At 42.3% G+C, this 26,059-nt stretch overlaps 1 protein-coding gene across 1 annotated transcript in view; it reads right to left on the bottom strand.

Annotated features, from left to right (window-relative positions):
- KIF18A (kinesin family member 18A) overlaps positions 1 to 25,217 on the bottom strand; it is a 78,637-nt gene extending 53,420 nt beyond the window's left edge. The window contains exons 1-5 of the mRNA XM_074998992.1: positions 24,890 to 25,217; positions 24,470 to 24,627; positions 23,020 to 23,124; positions 16,703 to 16,813; positions 10,777 to 10,974 (exon numbers count right to left, since the gene is read on the bottom strand). Of these exons, the coding sequence (XP_074855093.1) occupies positions 10,777 to 10,974; positions 16,703 to 16,813; positions 23,020 to 23,124; positions 24,470 to 24,627; positions 24,890 to 25,217 (900 nt within the window). The remainder of the gene's footprint in view (positions 1 to 10,776; positions 10,975 to 16,702; positions 16,814 to 23,019; positions 23,125 to 24,469; positions 24,628 to 24,889) is intronic.
- Between the last annotated feature and the right edge of the window lie 842 nt (positions 25,218 to 26,059).

Raw genomic sequence — 26,059 nt, 5'->3', positions numbered from 1 at the left:
TGAATGAAGAGATATATTTACATACAAAAGAGATATATTACTCAACTAACATTTTTTTTAAATCCCAGGGTGGATAAATAGTAGTGTTGTTTGGCCTGATTTATCCAAGGTAATGGCAAAAAGAGGAAGGTAACTATATTTTTGTCTCTGCTTGCTCAGAGAGTAGAGAGGGAATTTCCGTTGTGCTGACACTAGCATGTGCTACTTCTTTGGATTTCGTATCACAGTGGGTTTATTTTCTCTTAGCACAAATTTCTTTATGGTACAGCTTGAAGGGATATGACAGATACTCTTCTACAATGTAGCTGTGCAGTGTTCTGGGACTGTTGATGTTGCAATATATTTTCTGTCAGATGAAATTTACAAGCACATTACCCTCCTTGACAGAAACAGTAAGCCACAAGGATTTCCTGAGGAAAAACTCCCACGTGCTGCGTGTGACATTATGCCGGCTTTTCTTTTGACTGGGGGAGCATTTTTCAACTACACCAATTACATAGCCACCCTGACACAAACTTTCAAAAACCATGTTAACATTGAGTGAAATGTACTTTGACTGCAAAGGAAAAAAAATGCAGCCCCCTCTTTTTTCTCCAATTATTTAGAACCGTTAGACTGCGTATCAGTCTCAGGACCCACAACTGTTGCTAATGTGAAATTTGTCCACCACAGCTTGTGTGGCAATAGACAATAGAAATCTCAAGTCCTTAAGGCTCCAAATTGCAGGACTCAGTTACGGAGAAGAATGGGCATATGGCTCTTTTGTTCTGTTGCTGAAAACTCAGCTTGGGGTAGCATGAAAACAACAACAAAACCGTAAGCTCCTGGAGAATCTGCCAACGTTTAAGATACCAAGCTTCTTGAAAGGATCAGAAAGGAAAAGTTAAAGTTCAAATTGAAGCTATGGCTTCCCCACTGTATTATCTGATTTATTATTTGAATTGCAAACTTTTTAGTTCCGTAATAGAAACAGCATGGCCCATTAAAAGGACACCATACTAGGTATCAGGAGACTAGGGGGTCTATCACTGATTTGTTGTGTGACTTCAGTCAGATTTCATCTGTGCCACTGTTCAATGGATACTTACATATTTTTGTCAAGTGGCTCTAATAAATCGATAAAAAGCAATATATTACCAAGTTTTATAATAAAATGCCACTGCTGTTGCTCTGCAAAACTCAAATATTTGCATATAATTAAAATTACACATACAACATAAGGGTTATGAAACTCAAGAGAACTGCCTACAACTGAGACATGCAATTTAGAATCCAATGCTCTGTCATTTAGCTACATGCGCCACCCTGACAGTAACTGCCTGCTCCCTCAAACATAGTTAGCTATGAGGTATTATCCAGAGATTTAATATTAAACACAGGAAACAAATGCATAAAATAAAACACCAACCTAAAAATCTATATTGTGCTGCTTTGGTGCAGATCTGCTACCAATGTTAACAGAACTCATACTGAAACTGTCTGAATGAGAATTTGGCCTACTTTGGCTTACAGATACTCCCTCGCTCCCTTGTGCTTCTTGCTGTCTCCCATATTTAGACTCTGATAAAATCAACTCTCCTTTTTCTTCCTGCCATCCTAACAAATTAGGGTTGCTATAAGTTCCATAATTATCTCAGTAGATCCTGCAAGTGGAGTTGAACAAAGTCAGTGAACTTTGCTTAGGGAATTCCCCTTACATATGCCTTATCAATATGATGCCATAATATTACTGTGTATTCCACAAGTAAAAGTACTATATGTGGCAGTCCTAAGTTCTTACTCTTTGTTTTCACTCCTTGCGTTGCACTAAATTGGTGTGACAGTGAAATGTGGAGATGGGATGATGGGAGAGAATCCACGGCTACGTCTACACGTGCCCCAAACTTTGAAATGGCCACGCAAATGGCCATTTCGAAGTTTACTAATGAAGCGCTGAAATGCATATTCAGCGCTTCATTAGCATGCGGGCGGCAGCGGCGCTTCGAAATTGCCACGAATTGCCGCTGCGCGTCTCGTCCAGACGGGGCTCCTTTTCGAAAGGACCCCGCCTACTTCGAAGTCCCCTTATTCCCATCAGCTCATGGGAATAAGGGGACCTCGAAGTAGGCGGGGTCCTTTCGAAAAGGAGCCCCGTCTGGACGCGCCGCGCGGCGGCAATCCGCGTCAATTTCGAAGCGCCGCTGCTGCCCACATGCTAATGAAGCGCTGAATATGCATTTCAGCGCTTCATTAGTGAACTTTGAAATGGCCATTTGCGTGGCCATTTCGAAGTTTGGGGCACGTGTACACACGGCTCACATGTCACATCTACAATAACTGAGGTCTTAAAAACAAAAACCATTTATGCATGAATAGATAATTAATTGGACAATTATTTTGGAAAGTCCCTTTCCTGCAACACCTGACATGAATACTGAGCACTGAGAATAGATCACGTGGCCAAAGTATAAATGAGAGGGAAAAATCCAGTGTAATTTGCAGCTTATTGCTTCCAATTTCTGTTAGTTTCTTGCCTGAGTGTAGGGCCAAGTTAAAAAAAAGTGGTTAGTTAATAGCATCACAGGTGACAAGGTGGGGGAAAAGGAGAGAATTCTAGTATATATTAAAACTACAAAAATGAAATGACCCAAAATATTTGGAATATGGACTATTGCTTGTGATGTGGCAACTCACTATCTTAGTTTGCATTTGTAATAATTGATATTTTTTTGGAGAAATTACAGGTTTGTTTTTGCCTGTGTTCCCATTTATTTTATGTACAGTAAAACCTTGATTTTACAGACCCCGATTTAGTGGACTTTGGGAACAATGGACAACCCTGTTGCTCCCAAATTCCGCTGGGGGGTGGGGGACTGTAAAATCCTAACTCCCTCCTCTCCCCCACCCGCCCCCAAAATAAGGTTAAAGGACTTACTTCTGCTGCAGCCTGGAGGAGCCACCACCTCCTCCACTGGAGCTGCCACGCACTATTCTCACCAGGGGAGACCCTGGTAGGAAGAGTGCATGACAGCCCACTAGTAGGGTGCCTCCAGCTGTGGTCTGGCACCTCCAGCCATCTTGCAGACTCTGGAGGTTCTGGCTCCAGTGGCAGCAGTCTGGTCAGTCTGTCCCCCACCCTCCACTTTTTTTTTTTTTTGAGGGGGAGAGAGGAGGACTGGGGCTGGGGGAGCCTGGTGTGGGTGGATGGGTAGTAAACCCTAGTATTTAACAGACATTCTGGTTTAATGGACACCCTCCCCCCCTTTAGTCCATAAAAATCAAGGGTTTATCATACTAGGATTTTAGCTGAGCATATTATGCTTGTAAAAAGTAACTTTCCAACATGAACCACATATAAGTTTATATAGTATTCTCTTCCTGAATATGCAGACAGCTTTGATGCATCTGTTGTTGTGTTCATGCATTTGCAAAGCAGCAGCAACAGAGTGGAATTAGTAAGAGTGGGATCAGTTTATCTTCTGCTGTTCAGAAGAAACTGGGCAGTGAAACAGTCAAAAAATCATGTTCCAACTAATGTTGGAATTTGAAACAAACTCACTCAGATGAGCAGAGATCAGGCTCCCCTAAGCACCAGGAAGGCTGGGGGGATAAGTATGGGAAAAGGTGGATGGCAAAGGGAACACCCCCCAAATCCCTAATAACTCTTGCTTCTTAATTCTAGCAGATGGAAAGACCTTTATGTTTATAGAACATTAATTAGTCAAGAGTTGATAAGAAATATTGAGCTTCTGCAAGTCAGGGTTCAGCCAAAGCAAACAAGGAAGAAATCTAGGCATACTCCCTGTGACAATCAGTGGGGGGTTGTGACTTAAGCTACGTCTACACTAGATATACAAGTTGAATGCTGATAAGCAATTTTTGCTACGCCAATTGCATAGCTAAAATCGACAGTGGCGGTCAACTACAATGGCTGTCTACATGGAAGAAGTTCGATGGGAGCATTTCTCCTGTCAACCTACCTTAATGCTCACCACTTGCAAGGTGTTCTGGGGTCAGCTTTGAGCCTGGAAAGTGCTGTTTCGCACATATACAAAACAACCCATGGAAGACTGATCCTAAGCAGGTCGATTTTCCATGGTAGTGTGGCTTTAGCCCCAGACTCTCAAGACACTGTTGCAAACCTTATTGCCTGGTGTTCACCATCTTCACACTGTATACTGTTTGCTGGAAAGCATATTTAACCTGATCTTCCCCACACAACTAGTAAGTTTATATTACAGTCTTCTCCCCTCCCTGCCAAGCTCTTTATTAAAGGTAGCCTGCTTTGAACAACTTCTAATTTTCTTTTTTAAGGGATGTCCCAAGGCACAAAGTATGTAGCACACCAACATGAAAGAAAAAAATCTTACCCATAAGCATATTCCCCTGAAGCGTAGTCTCACTACATCACACTGAGTGTCTCATAAAGCAGATGCTATGATTTGATATGACACTCTCCACACAACTATGCTGGAGCCAGGAACCACCCAATAGGGGTCATTACAGTGTTTGGGGGAAAAAATAAATGTGTGTATTTTTATTTATATATCTCCATGTTACATTACATGAAGTTCCTTAGCCACTTGGCACAAGTTACCATCACCCCCTAAGCATCTTTAACACGGTTTGGAGCAGAAGAACAGGGCACTATAACAGCCTTTTGTTTCTTGCCTATAGCTTTTCCCCCCTCTCCTGGGATGCTGGATGAGGGTTGGAATGAGCAAACAGTTATTCTGTAACAGGCACTCCTTGGACACAGGCAGTTAATTTCATTGCTTGTTTTTCCAGGAGCTCCTATCTCCTAGCAGGGAAACAGGCAACCAAGCAGCCAGTTTTAGTTGTCTCCATTCCCTGTGACTCAGCAGATGGCCAATGAAAGAGAGGTCGAGTAGCTGCAGCATGGAGTGAACTGTTGCTATTCAGCATGCTTTAGCCTCATATCAGAGTTCTTTTGGGGACTGCAGGGAAAGCAGTTAGGATTCCAAAGCCTGAACTCATCATAATGACCAGGTGGGGTAGTGGGGCCTCTTATTTCCTCCCTGTTCCAACAGGACTGAGCCAGATACTTAAAAGTTACAGTGTGGCTCAGGAACACATCTTCAGTTCATAATCAAACGAAAGTTCTCTTAAATGTAGAGAGGCCCACAAAGATCACAAAGGGCCTCAGAGTGCATATCTCACAATCAAGGAAAAGTTCTAAACTGGTTTAACTGGACATAAGCCGTGTCTGCTGGTCCGTTGTAATGGCTGTTCATACACTCAACTCTCAATTCTGCATGCTAAGTTTCAAAGCAGTTATAAAAGGCCCTGTCCATAAACACCTTTTCATTTTATCTCCATGGCCAATAGCAATCCACTGAAGCAAGAAAGAGAGAGGTAGAAGGGACAGGAAATGGCAGTACATTAAAACAACTTTAATAGTAACTTTTTTGCACCTCTTTGATGAAAATACTTCTGCAGATCGCTCAAGAGGGCACTTATTTACATAAGCAGTGAAGGAGTTCTACCTGAAATTAACTTCCAATCTGGTTCTAGAGTTGAGAGTACAGCTGAATAAATGAAAGAGTGAATTAAAACAAGTGTGAGGCTTATATATTGCAAAAGGATATGTTATGGAGTTGACCCACAAAGATGGCTATTCCTCTGGCGGAATGGATCTTAAAATTTGTTCTGCTGCCCTAATTCCTGCCTGGTCAGAACAGGCTTGAATACATAGTTTTACTTGTATTGAGTAATATCTGGGAAGATATTACTTCGCTTTGACTTTTTCCCCCAAAAGCCATGAACAAGCAGAATGAGTGGTACTCTACCAACATAAGCGCTGTACTATTTGATCTCGTTTATTGACATAAACCTCCCTGAATATGCTTGAAGGCTTTGAAGAAGGGATAGGAAATATAAATGGTTTGGTTACTCTTTAGTATACATTTTGAATGGAGATGCATTATCTCATCATTGATAAATATTGTACAAGAAGAAAGTCGTTCATCCAAGCTTAGATTTGACTAACCTACCTAGATGTAAAGGCTACCCATAGAAAATTTAAAGAAAAACAACATAATGAAGAAATGGCCAAAGAATGACCCCTGTGGTTCAAAAAGATACCCAAGAAGTAGCAGGGTCACATTGCAGGAGCGAACAGGTTGCAGGATATAGATATGACAAGTCTTTCAGATGACATTTTATAACAAATGCACAAAGAATGAAGTTAGCTAGAGATGGCTAGTTTGCTTTATAAGTGCTGTGATTCTCATGATGTTCTTTAACAGTAGTATTACAGGCTTCACTTCATTATTGTGAAGGCCCTACCAATTTCATGGTCCACTTTTGTCAATTTCAGTCACTGGATTTAAAAATTTGTAAATATTTTAGTTATTTAATTTTGACATTTCATGATATTGTAATTGTAGGGATCCTGATCCCAAAAGGAGGGGCTTTTTTTAAGTGGGTGGGGTGGGGGATCACAAGGCTGTTGTAGGGGATAGAGTATGTCACAGTACTGCTATCTTTACTTTTGCACTGCTGCTGGTGGTCAAACTGCCTTCAGGGCCAGGCAACTGGAGAGCAGTGGCTGGCTGCTGGGGGAGACCCTTACTTCTGTGTTGCTGTTGGCAGGTTGTGCCTTCACAGCTGGGTATCTGGACAACACCTGCCACTCAACCATGAAGACAGCACAGAAGTAAGGGTAGAGTGGCCATGATGCAACCCTCCCTTAATGAGTTTCCCCTGGAAGCTTTCCTTTTGGATCAGGGCCCCCAATTTGAGAATTCAATGAAATCATACAAATTTCATGGGAGCAGGAGAGGGAAGAGGACCAGATTTCACTCATCAAGATATGTTTTTCACAGACATGAATTAGGCAGGGTCCTAATTATTGCAATTTCTCTAATAATCTCTTTTGTGTTATATAAAATGACCTAATGCAAACTTCAGAGGAGATACATCCACTTATTGAATCTTCAAAGACAATCATTCTTCTTCTGTACCTACAGTAGGTAATTTGGAATCAGGAAAAGCAGGCCAGGGTTTTGGAGAAATGAAAAGGAAGTTACTCACCTTGTGCAATAATGATGGTTCTTCGAGATGTGTGTCCCCAAAAGGTGTTCAAATCTGGGGGTTGGCGAGTCATCATGCCAACGCCCAGAGATTCTTCCATAGCTGTGGTTTCCCACTCTGCACCTGTGTAGTAGCGCTTCTTTGTGTTATTTGGCATGAGAGCAGCAGGGGTCCCTCCGTTCCTTCTCTATCCTAGCAAATAGAGCAGAATGCTCTAAAATAGGGAAAGGAGGGAGGGAAGTAGAGCACCCAGGGAACACACATCTTGAAGAACCATCGTTACTGCACAAGGTGAGCAACTTCCTGTTCTTTGGTTAGTGTCCCCGTGGGTGCTCCACTTTGGGTGACTATAAAGTAGTAGTAGTTGCACTTTGGAGGAGGGTCTGGAGCCTCCTAACAGTTACAGTCGACAGAACAGCTTGCTTCCTCCAGTCAAGTGGGTCAATCAAAGATGAAAAAGGTTAGTGTTGTCCAAATGTATTGGTTGAAGACCTCGTTGCCACCTTGTATAAGTCCATAAGGAGTAGGTTACAAGGGTTAGGCATTGCTTCTCCAGCAAGGAGGGGACCAACTCTTGCAGCTTGGTCATAGTCAGTCAGCATTGCTGCCCAGTTTACTGCCTGCATGAGCAATGTGCCAGATAAATAGACTTTACGCCCTGTGACGTTCTACTTCTTGCTTGCCTTGTCCTGAGGAGTGGAATGGAAGGACTTGGACTTGTTATGGACATCGACCACTAGCACATTTGGTTGTGCATGGATGAATAAAAACTCTGTCTGTGGGGGCCACAAAATATCTCTTCTTATGTGCCCTCTTGTTGGTGGGAGCAATGAATGACGTTGTCTGCCAGATGACCTATGTGGGGTCCATTAATTGCTTCATCTGTAGGCAGTGCAATTCTGGAGGAGGTGGGGGGCTGCAGGGTGCGGAGAAGCCTTTACTGCTTGACCTGCACCTCCTGAAGGTCCTTCTTCTAAGCCTGGGCCACCCATCGAAACAGCTCCTGAAAAGCCCGTAAGTCATCTGTAGCGGGAGGCAAGCGCAAGATCACTGCATTGTCAGGTGAAGAAAAGCAATGGTGAAGTGAGGAATTTTCACCCTCCAACAGGACATTCTCTGCTTGAGTGCTGTGATGGGGATATGTTGCTGATGTGGTGGGCTGTGACGACACAGGGCAGCCCCTAGATTCAGTGGGCAGTACTAGTGTAGCATAGGAACAGGGTGATCATGACTGCAAAGGTCACCAGTGGGGAACAGAATCTTGTGGGTATGGATAATGGTACATGAACCATGGTGGAGGCAGTTGTGGATAGGTCATTGTTGGCAGCATGTCTTCACACTTGGAGTGCTGCAATGAATAGACGCTGTTGGTCGGAACCACCTCCTCTCAGGGTGGGCAGTCTGGCCCCTGAGCCATGGGAGAACCCCAAATGCCTACATGAACACAGGGATGGAAATGGTGCTGGGAACACATGGTGCAGCGAGCAGGGAGATGCTGAGTGTGGTACCATGTACGCCTTCGGCAACGAGTCTTCATGGCGTTGTTTGGATGCCATGCTTTGCTTCAGTGCCACAGGTTTGGGTGCAGCTGTGTCCCAGAGACGCTTGGGTGCCTTCTCCTGTTCCACATGAGGAGGAGCCTTGGGCCTAGACTTGTGCAGTTCCAAGTCCAGTGCCTCGTGTGACCGGTATGGAGACTTGGAGCTGTGCCGCTTTTGCTCCATTTCCAACACCAAGGGTGGGGTCTTAGTTTTCGATAAACTCTTATACCCAGGAGTATAAACAGCCACACCTTGCTTAGATGATGCCAGGGACATTATGCGCCCTTGTCAACTGGTGTGTCCTGTGAGGATGGCGCTGGAGGCCAGGAATGAGCCAGGGAAGGACCCGCCTTGGCAGCTGGGATGCCTAGGGAGGTAGAGGAACGCACAGGACTATGTACCCTTGGTCTCCCATGCTGGTTTTTTGGTGAAGGGATGCTCCAGGGCTGGTGGTTGGAGGAACTTTTCATAATACTAAGTCTTGAGCCTAATGGCTCAGTCCCTTCTGGCCCTCACCATGAGGCTAGAGAAATGGGTGCAGGATTGGTTTTGGTGACCATTACGTAGGCACTTAATGCAGGACATGTGGCTGTTGGAGGTCAGCATGGCTTCCCTTCATGTTGCACATTGCTACAAGCATGGAAAGCCTGGCATGGCAATGATACAGCAACCAAACTAACTTTTTTTTTTTTAAACAAACACACTAATAGGAAAGAAAACTTGGATAAGGACGGCTAAGTAGAAAAACAACTAACTCTTTTGTCTTTCAGCAAGAGAGTGAAGCTCTATGTGCAGCTGAGGATGGTAGAGAAGGAAGTGAGGGGCCTATGCTGTGCATGCACTAGATAGCACAAAGCACTACTGCACACGCATAGCTTGGGAAACCATGGCTATAGAATCTCCAAGCACTGGTGTGAGGCTGTACTGACATCCCGAAAGGAGCACCCACACGGACGCTACTCAGAGAAGAATATTATTTTGCCAAAGTATTAGCCATCAAGGAGGTTTAGTCCTGGAAATCAAGCCTCAACTACGTGTAGGCCCTGGTTCAGGGCAGGGCAACAAACAAGAACAGGTCAAAAAAGTCAGGCCTCCTCACAAGGCAGAGAGCCAACAAACCGAGGCACATGCCTAGAACAGTGAGACAGGGAGACTGCCACTCCTGGATTAGGGTTGGCAGGGGGAGTGGAGGAGAGAGAGGCCATTCACTCCACTGCTCCCTGGCCCAGGGCCCTACCAGTGGCAGAGCGGTCTGCCACTAGGGTCAGCAGGGATCCAAACCACAACACGCTGACCCAGCTATGCCACGGTCACCTTCCAGATTTCCTCTCCTCTGGATCATACCTCAAGGGGGCACAGGTTAGGTTCTTCAATGCCTGTGTAGAATGGGGTCTCTGCCCCAGCTTGTGGATCCTTTTGGTGAGGCCCAGTGGTAATGGGCCAGGCCTTGGCCTCCTGCAGGGTTGTACTGGCCTCACAACCTGGAAGTTCAGGACTGACACCTGCCTCCTCTCGTGGCTGAGCCACGACAGGGCTTTTGGCTGGGGCTTTCATACAGAGAGTCCTGCCCCAGCTTCCAGTCAGGTAAGAGAGTGGGGCTTGGAAAAGGGTTCCTCCCGCATTTTGGTCAGTGAGTGGCCACCCCTGCTCACTACGTGTGGGCAAGAACTTTTCTTTTTACAAACATAGGAATACTGGGGTATAAGACTTGTGGGAGAGAAACCAAGAAAAGCAACCTTATTCAAACCTATGAATTCCTCTCCCAGGCATTTTAAAGGGGATCTTGAAGTGATATTTAAACAAACTACTACAAACACTCTAAACTTATTTGGCTATCAAGGACAAGAAGATGACGGGACTGAGACTGTTAGCAGCAGTGATAAGCCAAGCAGTCAGAACTCTTGTGAAAGACCCCATTCCTCATAAGGGCACGTGAAATATGACATCAGTACTCTGTGTGTGCTCACCGTGCAACAGTTAAGCTGCTTTAGATTTTTCCCTGACTGCAAAGTATAGCAGACAATTTTGTTACAGTGTGATTCCACAGATGCAGAGTTATTACCTACCTTCTAAATTAGGGCATATAACAGCAGATGTAGCACAAGGTTGTATTCTTTTTAACGAGACAATATTATAAACAGCATAAGGAAACGTCAAAGCACATGCGCATTTAGTGTGTTTGAAACAAAGCAGCACTTACCTTTGGATCTGCCAAAGCATTAATGACATTCCCAAGAGCTAGCAATGAGCGGTTAATGTTGGTCCCTTCTCTAAAACGAGCTCCTTTGGAATTTGTGGCACTGGCACGTTCAGACCCTGCCAGGTCAATGAGGGACATTTTCGCAATACGAACATTTTGACTGATACTTGCAGTTTTATCTTGCTGCCTTAAATAAATCTATTAAAAAAAAATTGAAAGAATTAAAAACCAAAACCCCACAACCTCTCTCCAAGCAACAGTTCTTATTCAGAGCAGTTGCTCCCAACCTTTTCAGTAACTCAGCACATTTCAGTGAGATAAACAATTCCACAGCGCACCCATATTTACCGTGGGAGTGATACACATGAGCATTTATACCATGTTGCAGTCTCTAAAACGTTCCATCCCTTCCCCCTTGCCACAGCAAGGATTGGGGCTGGGACTCCCTGTCAGCCCCTGTGGGCTGGAAAACAGCATTTCAGCTGCCTCCCAGCGTGAACAGGCTCCTGCAGGGTTGGTTTTCTCTTCATGGTGGCTCTTCAAAGAGCCACAGTGGTGGGGGGAATTGACCAATGACACATTTGCTGGGTCTCAGACAGCCTTGCTTTTTGAGCTGCAAAGAGCCACTATGAAGGGAAATAGACAATTTCACGGCACACTTTTGACAGTTCTCATGGCTCGTCAGTGTGTCATGGCACAAAAGTTGAAAACCATAAATTTAGAGAGCAACGTAATTCCACATCATAAAGATAATTCCATAATATTTTCTTTTGGATAGGTGCTTAAAATGTTTGTAAATAACCACACACTCTACTGCCTGAAGTTGCTACTCTGCGTATAGTGAAGTAATGAGAAATTAGTGTTTAGGGGAGATGAACATTGCTATTAAATTCAAGGATTATGCATTCTCATCCAACAACCCATCCAACATTGCCTGCTTCTCTATTTTAGTGTAGTAATAGGAAGCCATTCAAGTTTACCTGCTAAAGAAACAATGCACTTTCAAATTAGTTTTGCAGATTCAGAAATTTCTGTTTGAGATAGCCAAAGCAATAGTATACAGCGTAAGGTAAAGGGGTTTTTGTTTCATTCAGTTTCATTTTAGTTGTTGTAATCAGACTGTATCACTGCAAAAACTACCACATTACTAAAAATTTTCCAGAGAGATGTTGGTTCAATTAGGTAAAAAGGACAAGATTCCAATTCTGAACCCCACAGGATTTCATCTAACACTAATCAAAGGACAAAAAAGAAATGGCTGTCCATGCCGTTTTTGCCATACCTTCTGCTCAAGCTAATGTGGATATATCTGTGAGCCAACACTGTGGCTGTGTCTACACGAGCCCAACTCTTTGAAATGGCCATTTCGAAGATTACTAATGAGGCGCTGAAGTACATATTCAGCACCTCATTAGCATGCCGGCAGCCGCAGCTCTTTGAATATGCCTTGGCTTGCTGCTGTGTGGCTTGTCCAGACAGGGCTCCTTTTCAAAAGGACCCTGGGAACTTCAAAATCCCCTCATTCCTATGCCCCTTATTTCTGCTGATAGGAATAATGGGATTTCGAAGTTCCCGGGGTCCTTTTGAAAAGGAGCCTTGTCTGGACGAGCCACATGGCAGCGAGCCGTAGCAATTTCAAAGAGCTGTGGCTGCTGGCATGCTAATGAGGCACTGAATGTGTGTTTCAGCGCCTCATTAGTAATCTTTGCATGGCCATTTCGAAGATTTGGGCTAGCATAGACATAACCTGTGTGAATATTGAGGCACTGCATGAAGAGGGCAGAGGGAACGTGATACAGGCAACATTTCTTTTTTTTTCCCCTTAGTAATGTGGAATATAATCCTGTAAGTGAGAGAAAGGGCTTGTACATTTCAGCAGTTGTGGAGATGGCAAACATATGTGTGTGAATGGAGCATATTGGGACACTGATGAAACAGGGCAAAGTTAAAACTGCTTATGCATTAGCTGGTGAAGTTTTTCATAGCTGACTTCTGCAAAGGGGCAATCTTCTATCAAGCAACATTAATGCTGCATTAAAATATATTTGCCATAGAATTTCCAAGTTCTTTAAAAAAAAGTGGGAGATATACATTTAGGTAGGAAGTAGTAATAATTTAGGCTGTTACAAAGGTAATTCCCCAAACCCCTGCACATTGGCCAGTCCCCCTTTCCCTGATCCCCCCACCCCAACTCAAAAAAACCCCAAACCCTCACAACACAGATCAGCCTAGTCCCACCAAACCTTGGGCACACTTCTTCAGCTGAGCATCTGACCTATTCATTGCATCTCTCCCTCCAACCAGGTCCCTTCACCACTACTGTATCCAGGATTCCCTATCACAAACAGGGAGCTCATCTGCCTTAATTCTCCACTTCCTCATACTTAAATGATTCTATTGAGGAAAATCGCCTTATCTGCCACAACGGTAATATCCTTGGGAGACTTTGCTGACTTTAGTTTAACTGCCTTTGGGGTCCATTGTATTAAATGAATGGTTTAACTAGCATTGTTAGATAGGGTTGCATGCAACCTCTCAGGGGCAGGAGGGGGAAGAGATGTGATATCTGAGACCTGGGGTTTCAAAGGAATATATTGAGCATACCAGACAAAGTTAGACTTTTAGAACAATAGTGTGAAGTTTCTTGGGTAATATCTTTGGGAGAGAATATAAATTCCTTATCTCAGGATATGTAAAAACGCAGCATATTTAAGGTACACTTTGAGTGGGTCTTAATTTGCTGACCACCAGTTACATCAACACCCAGATCAAAGGCCTAAGCTGTGCAAAGAGAAGACAACTATTCATAGTTGTTTTGGTTCTGAATGAGACAGTAATAAACATGAAGAAAAAACCTTGATGTGGTTCGTAAGGACTGATATCTCTTAAAGCCAACAGTTATAGTTGGGGTGACTGGCCTCTGTCATCCTTTTAAACAAGTGTTTAGGTTCTTTTATCGTTTAATAGGTTTTTCCTGTATTTCTTTCACCTTAAGAATAAGCATGGTGTCTTAAGAAAGATCTATGTGGTCGTTATGCTGTTCATAGCCTGCAGATACAGAACAAAGCGCAGATTCTGGTCAGTTAAGGTATTCTGCCTTTTACGGAGTATCACAGTGCAGACAGGGAAACGTGCAGACTGAAGATCATCTGTCAAGAGAGGGGGACACTCAAGAGATCGGATAGCTGAGCAGCCAGGAGCCTAGGGTCCATGCCCTCTGACCACAGAATGGCAACAGAGATAATAGTTGCCCTGAACTTTGACAGTTGTTACTATCCCCACCTCCTATAATCTGAAAGTCAACAATGCTACACAGTGAAATACCATTCTTAGCTCTATTTCACATTTGGAGGATAGAATTTAAGACAGGACTGATGAGAAAAATCACAAAAAGGATTTCTCTTCCAACATATTGATAGATTTAAGTTAGAGAGAAACCCCATCTTCGAGAAACAGGTGTCTGAGCTTACATTTTTTTCTATGCCATACAGTACACATTTTCCACCCAGCAAGGAGCCATTTAGCTGTTTGATTGAACTTCTAACACTTCATTAATACCTTTCAGGCAGTGTTGCGGTACTTTGGCATAGCTGAAGAGAGCAGGATTGGAATGCATCAGCAGAGCTGGGGATACTATCCCTCCCACAACTGGTACTCAAGCCTCTCTTACCTCCTAGTGCATACACCCTACTCTCCATAACCCCCTTTCCTCACTACCAGCCTATTCTATTTCCCCACATACTCCCTCCTCTCATGAAATGTCACATACCTAATCCCTGCCCCCGCAACTACTTTGATTACATTCCACCTAAAATGAAATTGCCACCCAGGAATCACAAACCGAAATAGCCCACAGGCAATTAATTCAGTCTTTTTGCCTTAGGTGAGGGCTTGTTGATTCATTTATCTTAAGTTATGTTGCTGACAAGGTACATTCACAGTCATCAATAGGTCTGTGATTCATCCAGTCACTAAAAGGTTAATTTTCTTAAAAAAAACCTATTCTTAGTTTGGATCCCCCAAAGAATTATTGGGTTCCATACACTGTATGGGTAAAACTCAACAGGCTAAGGTCATTTGGACTTGAATCACATCAGCAATTTCATCTCTGGCTCTGGGCAAAAAAACACCTAGAAACATTTTTTTAAAATGGTTATTTTTCTCCAGGGCTTATATCACTGGAACCCCAAAACTCAAACAATTCCAGATTTGGGTCATTAATCCTACCCTGCCAACTCCTACAGCACACCCCCGATTGCAAAGAAAACTGACTAAGCTTCAGAGGATTTAGGAAAGCCTATCTTTAAACAGATATCACAATGCAACTGCAGGGAACCCAGCCCGGATAGGGAGCCCTGCCAGGAAGCTGGCTGGGGAGCTCAGCTTGGGAAGCCCCATAGCAGAGACCCCAGCTGGGGCATGGACCCCACCCACATCCTGTGGTAGCAGGAAACCCCCACAGCCCTGCCACCAGGAAGCTAGCCGTGACATGGACACCTTTGGCAGTCCCACAGTAGTGGGGCTCCCAGCGGGGCAGAGGAGCCCAGCAGCCCTATAGCTAGGGAACTGTTGGGGGAGCAGACCCTCCTGGCAGTTCCATGACAGGGTCCTAGTCAGGGAGTCTGGCAGGGGCATGGAGCTCACTGGCAGCCCTGCAGCTGGAAGTTCTGCAGGAAACCCTGGCAGGCAGCCTGAGGGTAGGGACCTGGTGGCAGCCAGGAAGGGATTCCCAGCCAGAAGGCTGGTGTGACCATCCCCACCATCTTCCCTGCCCAAGGTTGGATCATGCACTCAGGTCCTGGACAGGTGAGGTACAACCTGTATATCTAAAACCTACCCCGAGGGAAATTTATTTGAAGGATGCATGGGGCCAGAAATGAACTTTATTTTTATAACGTACTTCACAAAAAACTGTTTCCATAAATGAGGCAAACTAGGTAACTACCATGTTAAAAAAGACAAAAGCAAACAAACCAAGAACAGTAGTAATCAGCAGTACTTCGGTCCTCCTACCCAAGCCAATAAAAGATTGTCAGTCAGCCATTTAGTTGTTTAACAACTTCCTTTAAAAAAAAATAAACTATTGAAAGTGTACATCTGCTATGTTGAAATAACTTTGCGAGTGGCTACAGAGAGCACCCGCTATTTTGAAATAACAGCAGTCAGCTTATTTTGAAATTGGTAAAACTCATTCCACGAGGAATAGGGCTATGTAGACCAGGAATAGGAGCTATTTTGAAATAAGATATTGGCTACGTCTACACTAGCCCCAAACTTTGAAATGGCCATTCAAATGGCCATTTCAAAGTTTACTAATGAAGCGCTGAAATGCATATTCAGCGCTTCATTCGCATGCGGGCGGCCGTGGCACTTCAAAAATGACGCGCCTCGCGGCTCGTCCCGATGGGGCTCCTTTTCGAAAGGACCCCGCCTGCTTCGAAGTCCCCTTATTCCCATGAGCTGATGGGGTCCTTTAGAAAAGGAGCCCTGTTGGGACGAGCCGCGCGGCACCGAGGCGCGTCAATTTCGCAGTGCCGCGGCCGCCCGCATGCTCATGAAGTGCTGAATATGCATTTCAGGGCCTCATTAGTAAACTTCGAAATGGCCATTTGAGTGGCCATTTCGAAGTTTGGGGCTAGTGTAGACACAGCCATTCTGGAATAGCTTATTTCAAAGTAAAGCTGATGAGCAGACATAGTATTTTGGATTGGAGCCCCTGGAAGCACTGTTTCCTGGGGCTCTAATCTGGAATAGGCTCTATTGCGTGTAGATACACTATTTCAGAATAAGTTTTGCTGATTTTCGGACTTCCACGTACAGTAGCTGTGTTATTCTGGAGCAGCTTATTTTGGAATAACAACTGCAGAATAACTCAGGATTGCAAACATACCGCAAGTCTCAGACATCAGCCAAAAAACCTGCTTACCTGGAAGACAGCATGGGACCGAGAAGAGGAGGCATTCACATCAGTGGGGTGCTGTGTCCTATTTTTGTTTCCGTAATCCAACATCTGAAGGATTTCTTCAGCACATTTAGGCTACAAAGTTTTGAGATGACACAAGAAATTAGTAATTTTTATGAAATGTAATTAGAGAACAGGCTTTGCATACAGTTGGTAAGTAATTAATGGACTTAAAATTAATCCGAATACAAGTTCTTTGAAAATAGGCACACGTGCGAGTGCACATACACACACACAGTAATCTAGAGGGAAATTTTCTTTCTGAAACCAAGTCACTTAAAGGAAAGCTTTTCTTAAGAGAAAATCTTTGAATTTCTGCAATATGATATCTATTTTAATAAAAATCTAGAGTAAGTTTACAGATGTAGACCGGGGTGAACAAACTTTTCCAGTCATGTCATTAAAGGAATTTGTCTAATCTCTTCCATTACTGCATAGCCAAGGCTTCCTCAGCAGAACAATCTGAGATGAATGTAGAGATGGGGGTGAGTGCCTTGGGAAACAAGAGGAGCTGGCTGGGCGTGTAGCGTTCTCCTTACCTTATGAGGGTTGGCTCAGGCTTCACTCCACACCCCTAAAGTTTCTTTGTGCTTTGCAATTGGACGTGCCCCAAAATTTGCATACCACTGATGTAAACAAAGATTATTACAACACAGAACTACATTAAAGTTACAGCTGCAAAGCCAACCTCACAAAAATTACAAGATGTAAGACCTCCTATGTGACCTTAATTTCACCCCTTTTTCTGTATGTATTGTGAAAAGGTCGTTAATTACAGGATCACACACTACTTTTTCTCCAGAGGATCTCGCTTCATTCATGGCAGAGCGGACAGCACCCAAGAAATAAATCGAGGCTGCATTTGAATGAATCAGGTACGTGACTGGAGACTATTTAGTGAATGAGGGAGGGGGCTGCAGGAAGAGAAAGGACCAGTTTGTGATTGAATGCCATCCTGAAAACTGTGCTCAATCCCTGTCTCTGCCACAGAGCTCTTATGTGACGTTTGGCAAGTGAATTAAAGACAACTTTTCACAAGTAGCTCGCTCAACGTACATTTTCTGGGTCTTCTAACTTAAGATAGTGGGAGTAGATTTAGAGAAGTGCAAAATCCCACTGAAGTCAGTGAGAGCTGTGCACTAACCTAGAAGTGCTATAAGCTCTTGACACAGGAGGGCAGGGAAATCAGACTAATCTCAAACTGGTCAATAAAATTAGCATATACATTTGATGCTGAAGTGTCTGTTCCTCAGTTCCCTAAATATAAAGCGAAAATATGCCATTTTCATTTATCTTCACAATTCCCCTGTGAGGTAATATGTATGAAACACTCAGATACTATAGTGAGTTGAGTATCATAGAAAAGCCCATGAGGAAATGATTGCATATTCAAAGCATGGTCTGAATCGCATGCAATTAAAAAGGTCTAAAGCCATACACTGAAGGATAAAGGACAAAAACAAAAAATATTGATTAGTTGCTCACTCAATCCATCCATTTTAATGAAAAAGACGGAGATATTGTGGAAAAGCATGTGATCACGTAAAGACAAAAATAATGCACATGGCACAACGGGCGACGCGCTAAGGCCACAAGGAAAATATCATTACCATTCATTTAATTTAGTTTTTTTGTATGTCATTTCTTAAACAGAAACTCTGTTAAGTGCAACCATGTTGACTCCCACATGGGCAAAAAGTAGGATTAGAATGGTTAGATCCACAGCTCAGAACTCTGCTGGTTGAGCCAACAGAGTAACTGATAGCAATATGGTAGGAACCTCAGATTTACAAAAAAACAGAGTTATGAACTGACCAGTCAGCCACATGCCTCATATGTAATGGTAAGCACCCAATCATGCATATACAGTACTATGCTGTCTTAAATGTCAAATCTTTTTAAAAACTTCACAAGGTAAGGAGTGTTTCTGTGCTTGTTGCACTTAAACTAAGATTGCTACAAGCAGCGTTTTTCTTCTGAATATAGATTAGAACTTTTATTCAGTCATATTCAGCTGTAATCTTGAAGAAAGACTCAATGTTTTGTTCACAGTTACAAGCATTTCAAAGCTAAAAACAATCTTCGTTCCCCAAGGTGTTTGTAATTCTGAGGTCCTACTGTAGTAGGTTGTCATATGCAGTGTAGGTTAGCTATGAGGAGATGAGGCGCACATTTTTTACTATGAATTTCAACGCTATGTATAAACAGAGAAATGAGACAAAGGAACCCTGGATTCAGTTCCAGCTTCTGAGGTGAGGGTTCTCAAGTTGTCACATACCCTTGTCCACGACCCATCATCTTTGACTTTTTCAGTTCCTGACCCTAACAGTGTGTTTTATCCCTGTCATACTTTATCCTGTCCATTTCTAAACCCAGTTCCTTAACTCTCGGTGCTGTATGCAGACTTTGTTTTCCCAGTCCTCCAATCGGTTGGGCCCAGCAAGAACACAGAACTGAGGAGATGCAGTCTCTTTGCTCTTCATTCCTGTGTGTCTGACGCCACAACAGTCTCAAGGAGGAGCTGAATGCCTAGATTGAAGCACATTTAAGTACACATGGAATCTTTAGAGAATTTAGCTGTCAATCTCTGCCACCCTGTGAAAACTTTAAATTTCCAGAGGGTCATAACATATTCCAATCTAAACAAATTTTCAAAGGGATGGTAATAGGCGTATCCATGACACCAAGTAGACTCCCAGGCCAAACTTCAGGTTCCTGGCTCCAACCCACAGATGTGTTCAAGTTTCTCAATTAAACCACTAGAGTTTAACATATTATCTTTTAACTTCAAATGGATGAACAGGTAAACCATTTTGATAAAGTTTTCAAAATAATTCAGCCTCTGGAAAATACTCAGGAAGGAAAATTACAGCCAACATGGTTGAAGTTTGACAAAGCTATAACTAACTGAAAAAGCATCTTAGAATAAGTATTAGGGAATCTTGGGCATAGGCATCACCAGCTATGCCCCTTCTAATAATTGTAAGCTGTTGGTTAAAGCACGATAGAGGAAGTCAGAATTCGTCAGTTTTATTCCTGGCTCTGCAAGTGTCTCATCAGCCTTGTTTCTATTATAAAAATCTCTGCGTGAGCTATCAAGTGGTCTCCTCAATACAATGGTAACACTTTGCATCCATACACAAAAATGTTACCAGTGACGCAAAGGCACTGCAGTCATTGTTGGACTAACCTTGATTGAAGAAAACAAGATCTCCCAACAAGATCTCACTGCTGTAATGCCTGCGTGTTGCCCGATCTTTAGATTTTGTATTAATTATACACATTATTTAAGAATCTTGTCCAAATTACGTAGTTGAGATCCCTGATGTGCACACAATTGCAATGCTCATGCTATAGGTACACATCTATATTGACAATTATAGTTGTGACTGCAGTTAGCACAGTCACAATACCCACAACTTAGTAAGACAGATGGAGATACTACAGAACGCACATCTACCAGGGGATGGTGCTAGTATGTGAAAGTGTAGAACAACCTGAAGTGTTAGCCATCATCTTCCTACTCATTCTCTTTTCAACTACCAAAGGCCATTATTCCGGCATCCCATCTTCTCCTACTGGATGGCGATGCCACTTTTACAATATGTTGTGCTGATGCCATTATGTTTGACACATATTCAGTAAAGGAATTTTCACCATTTCCTTATTTGTATTTCCTCACCAACCTAATGTTGGAGTGTGTTGCAACAGGTTAGCATATCTATGAGCTCATCTTACTAACCTATATGTAAATTTCTTACCCAACCACACAAGAGCTATGGTATCACATTTGTTATTTGTCATAACATAACAGGCTAGCAGTGTAGTGTGTGCTCTGAGCCTTTGTTACCCTCAAGAGGGAGATAACAGCTAAAATCACCACTACTTGTAGAAAACGGTACTAGCAGTCACTACAATTGTCCTATAGTTATAGTTTCATGCAAGCAAGCAATTCCCTCCACATTTCTCTCACTTCTGGTGGGCCATACTCATGATGTGCATTGGTGCCACTCTCAGCAACCACCAGATACGCTGAAGTGGACATGTTAATAAGCGTGCCTTAAAAAAAAAAGTTCAGGGAACTTGGGAAGGCAGCACTGAGTCTTAATTTTTCTAGTACAAAAATATCAACAAAAATGTGCCTTAGTGTGTTTTATATGCAGTTGCTGCCATTGCAGCCTTGAGGGGTCATTCCCTCACCACTTGTGTCAGATAAAGGAGAAAGACTCAGGATGACTTTCAGTAAGATCCTGTAAACCCGTGCTGCATCATGGGAAAGATAGCATGGAGGCTGTGTATTGCAGACAGCCTGGAAGAATCAAAATAAAAGAAGTCACAGCAGGAGAGGGAGGTGTACAAAGACACCATTGGATTTCCATGGCAGTAAACAAATGCTACAGACCCTGTCTGACCTACAGCTTTAACCGCCATAGACTTGCCTTCCTTTGTAGTCCATAGACAATTCTCATATAGCAACTCCACATCTCGTCAACATTCTATGTGGCATCAGGGGCTTTGTGCCCAGTTCTAACATTCCATCTAGGTGATCATTAAGGACAACCACATTTTCCCATGCAGTGACCTGTGAAAGTTGTGTTACATGAAGATGAAATGTACGTGAATATTTTTCTCTCCTTGTTAAGTTTTGTTCTACTAATTTGTTAATCTTTTGATGTTTTTGCTTGTAAATTGCACAGTTTTCTTTGCACCGATTTTGTTTCTGAATAAAATTTCATTATTTGGAAAATACTTTACGATTAGTTCCCAACATATGTTGCAGAGTGCCAAACAATTCAGAGCATCCACTTGTTACTATACAGTGTGACATCCCAAAGCACTGAAAATGTAAAAAGGAGGCATCTTAAAGATTAAGAAATTTATTAGGGAATCGGCTTTCTGAAATATAACTGGCAAACTCCAGCAAACATCACAAAATGAGCAGCTTTATTGTGTGTCATTCACTGATGTACATCAAGCACCACATAATTCATAACGGGCACCAGTACACCTCAATACATGACAGTGGCTCACTGTTAAAATCCTCTGCCAAAGACTGTCAGAACCATACAGCTCCATATGGATATCTTCTAATAGCTTGTGTCAGCAGACAGCCACTCCACCTCTGCTTTAGTGCCTCTTTTTCTCCTTTTCCTTCACAGATATTATGCAAAACTCAGCAGGCAGCTATAATCACTAGGACTTGTTTCTACTGAGATCCAGTCTTGTGAGTAAATGCCAGTGGTTCCTTCAATCTACCAAAATCTTATTTGTCATTCGCCACCTAAGCCAGTAGCTTAAACTTTCATTGGTGTAAACAACAACTTGGAGTAGGGTCCTACCAAATTCACAGTTCATATGGGCCAATATAATGGACATAAAAGATTAAAAAAAACAACAACAAAAAAACAACACAGATTTCATGATTTCAGCAATTTAAATTTTACAGTTCTGTGATGGTAGAGGTCCTAACCCAAAAAAGGATTTAAACTGTCATAACCCATCCCAGACCAGCCAACATTGATGTTGGTGAAGGAAGGCACATAAATATAGCTATTTCTGAGGACGTAGTTTATGGCAAAATAGTCTGGTGCCCAAATGGAGGTATGCTATTTTTCCCATTTCTCTTGAGGGATCTACTTGCTGCAAAGCTATCTACTATGTTGTGTACATTTGTGCACATGGCTGTGTTACAGTTCTGCATTTGATGAAGATTAATGGCCCTACACACTCACATGGCCACAGCCCCAAATGATTTTCCAAATGATTGGTAGCAATCCAGCATTTCGAGTTCCACAATGTTACCACCACTCACTTCGCCACCGTTAGGGAGACTTTCATTTTGGTGTCCCTGCACTGAAGGACAGAGGCAATATGACACACAGAATAGGAATGGGATCTTGTACATTCAGTACTTCAGCTATTGCTTGTCACTGGAAGCCTGCATTACAATGTGATCCCCCAGGACATAGACAACACTGTGATATGGCGACAATTACATGCTGGGAAGATAAGCCCTTGCTCCCAATCACCCCATACGACTTGCTTCTGCCCTGCCACATGTTGCACTTTACAAAAGAATATATAAGCTGGCTGCATACTGTGTACCCATGGTGCACTGCATTGACACAAGCACTCCTGGCAAGCATGCAGTGTCCATGCAAGGAGCACAGTATGCCACTTCTGCATGTAATTATTTTATGCAGATGCCACTTTCCATCGACTAACGTCGATAGTGTACACATGGCCTTAAAATGGTTGATCTTCTGATAATATTTACATACCTGATGCAATGTTAATCCTTGAACCACCACCCCTTTCTGGGTATCTTCACGGACAGCCAGTGGTCCTGAATTTACTAGCAGGTCACGGATCTGCTCATTGTAGACCTGGAGTGGGAGAGGGGAACAACAACAAGAAAACCCCACGTTTAAATATGAAATCCTATTGTGTCTGAGAAGATTAAAGAAGAAGAATTTTGTTCCACATTCATGTATACCTGCTTGTTCAAGTATGTTAAAATCAACTGAAACAAACTTATTTCTATAGGAGAAGAGTTTTAGCCAATTCTTTCCCCAGGATTAATGCTTTGCAGACAAGCATAACGTATCAGATATATTTTGAAACATTTACCAATTTATAAAGGACACCATGCTTTCCTGTAAGTTCCATACTGTAGGTATACATTCTGAAGCCTAATCTAATTCCTTAGAATAAGAAACAAGATTTTAAGCGAAATTGTAAACTCTACGACAATTTTAACATGGGATGCCTTTTTGCTACCATTCACAAAAGTAGCACACTTCCCATTACACAGGAAGAAGGACCAATGAAGTGAAAGGGATATAGTCTTGTCACTGGTTTGCCAAAATGTGGAATCTGATGCCAAGAAGAGCTCTTATGTATAAGCAACATAAACAAACCGTTTTTTGCCAGTGAAGCACTTGGGTAGAATGCACTGAAAGACAGGCTTATGCCTAATAAGGGAACAATGGAGCACATCTGTACTTCTCCTATACTTCTGTGTGCTAGAAGGAGTTCAAAGATCAAATTGTTTTCATTTGCTACAGACACCGCCTCTCCTTCTCCTGACAGCAATGATGAGAGAAATGTGCAAGAGAAGTTTAACTAGAAAGAAGGATCAAGCAGAAACAATGGAAAGAGGTAGTAACAGATAACTTATTCTACAAGCCACTGGCAAAGCACCTTCAGTGGAAATGCCCTTTTCTTCAAATAGCTGTTGCACGAGTCTCAGCAGAGAATTTAACCACTACTGCAGCAACAAACAAAGAGCTTGAAAAAAAGTGTCATAATTGAAAGACGGAGAGAGAAAAAAAAGTCTGAATTATAGTCAAGTTATTCTGAACTATTCAGAGGCATTTCAGTTGGGTTCAGTCCTAAAGTTATCAGCCAATTCAAGGATTTTGTTACACATAATACTTTTATGTTTTATAAGAAAATGTAAATAAACAATTTGGAGAATACCGATCACTGGAACGTTCAATGAAATCTTTAGAAGAAATTGCTCTTATTGAACAACATCCTATTTTAAGACTTTTACCTACAAACATCTCCCAATTGTTGAGCACAGTTCTGCTTCATCTCTTTCAGAGTAGCTCACTTGGACACCCAGTTTGCACCACTTCTTAATAGTCACTTGAAAGAGGTTCAATGTATTTAATATATAAAAATATTCTTTACTGATAATGATGCAGAGTATAGTTGTTTGCTTACCTCTAGGTATGAAACTGCAACAGTACAGATTTTATCTTCTTTTATTTGATCCATGCAATTGTAAAGGTCCATCATGGTTAGATACATGATTCCAGGTTCCTTAGGTGAGCCCAGCATAGTGTAGGTCTTTCCTGCTCCTGTTGCGCCATATGCAAGCACTGAATTTTCAGAAAGATTAGTCTGAGTACCATATCACTATACCAGCTATGAAATCTACTGTAATCCCTATATTATTTTTAACAAAAAGAGGTCTGTGTCTGTATGTATAAAAGGAGAGACAAAATAAAAAGTGAATCTGTTTCCCCTTACTGCTAGTGATGAACCGCCAACTGTTCAAAATCAATTTTAGCACTTGAGAAATGAAATGAAATGAAATGAAATACGATTTGGTCAATTTAAGGAGACAAACTGAGAAGTTACCTGTACAATTGTATCCATTTAAAAAGCCATCAAGCACAGTTTTGGTAGTGTGTTCAAAAACTTCTAATTGAGATGAATTTTCATCAAAAACAGCATCAAATACAAATTTGAGATCCTTATTTTTCCTCTTGTTAATATCCCTATATCCTATTTTCTTCCCATGAAAAAAGCTAACTTCCTCTTCTTTCGGATCAAATACCAGTATGTGTTTGTCTACAACATGAAGCACTTTGCTAAAGTTGCCATCTTTTTCTTTTTGATTCTCTGGACGGACACGGACCACCACTTTCACATGATTGCAAATATCTTCCTGGGTAACAGTGGACATTATGATGCTTTGGGTTTAAGTCCTCTTTGCTGCCAAAAGGAATTCTCCAGACCAAGTAAGCAAAATCTCTGCTGTAAATTAAAACAATTGTAAAATGTTTTTAGAATTAAGAATGAAGGTACAGCTTTGCAATTAGCTTATGTCCAAGAAATCATCTACCAAATGCACACGTCCAGTTTATTAAAAAGTTATTTCAGTGAGATTTACGTATTGTATTTCTTATATTAAGCTCAAATAAGAGCCACTTGTCTTTTGAAGCTATCCAAGGAATATCATATTTCCTGCCTAGTATCCAATTTGTTAAATAGTGTACAGAACAATTAATTTATTGTTAAAAAGTAACAAGTATTACAAATACAAAACATGCTAGCTACGAGCTCTGCCTGTCTCAACAAGCACCACAGATTATCTGATTTCTTTAAAACCCAATCATATTGCTAAACTATTAGCCTCAAAAAGTATAGAATTTTCTCCCCTTACCCTTGTAGTACAAGTTTTGTTTTCCTATCAGGTTTTGGTAGGTTACAGAATCAATTTGAGGATTGATTTAGGTTACACCTCAGATTTAAGGATAGTCTGTAAATTTTGCTGCTTCCCAACACTGATTAGCATGTAATGTATTCTAGATGAGTGGTTTTCAGCCAGTGTGCCATGATAATTGTCCAAGTGTGCAGTGAAATTTCATCAATTTTCCCTGGCTGTGGCTCTTTGCAGGGTTTCCATAGGGGAGGGAAGGGGGAAATTGATGACCCTGTACCAGCTGGGATTCAAGCAGCTGGCCCTGGGTTTGTCAATTTGCTCTTCCACCCCCAGTGGCTCTTTGCGGAGCCACTGTGAGGGTA

The sequence above is a fragment of the Carettochelys insculpta genome, chromosome 6, assembly GCF_033958435.1.
Source record: "Carettochelys insculpta isolate YL-2023 chromosome 6, ASM3395843v1, whole genome shotgun sequence".
NCBI lineage: Eukaryota > Metazoa > Chordata > Testudines > Carettochelyidae > Carettochelys > Carettochelys insculpta.
The sequence above is the reverse complement of the archived record's forward strand: the minus strand, read 5'-3'. Positions and strand labels throughout refer to the sequence as shown.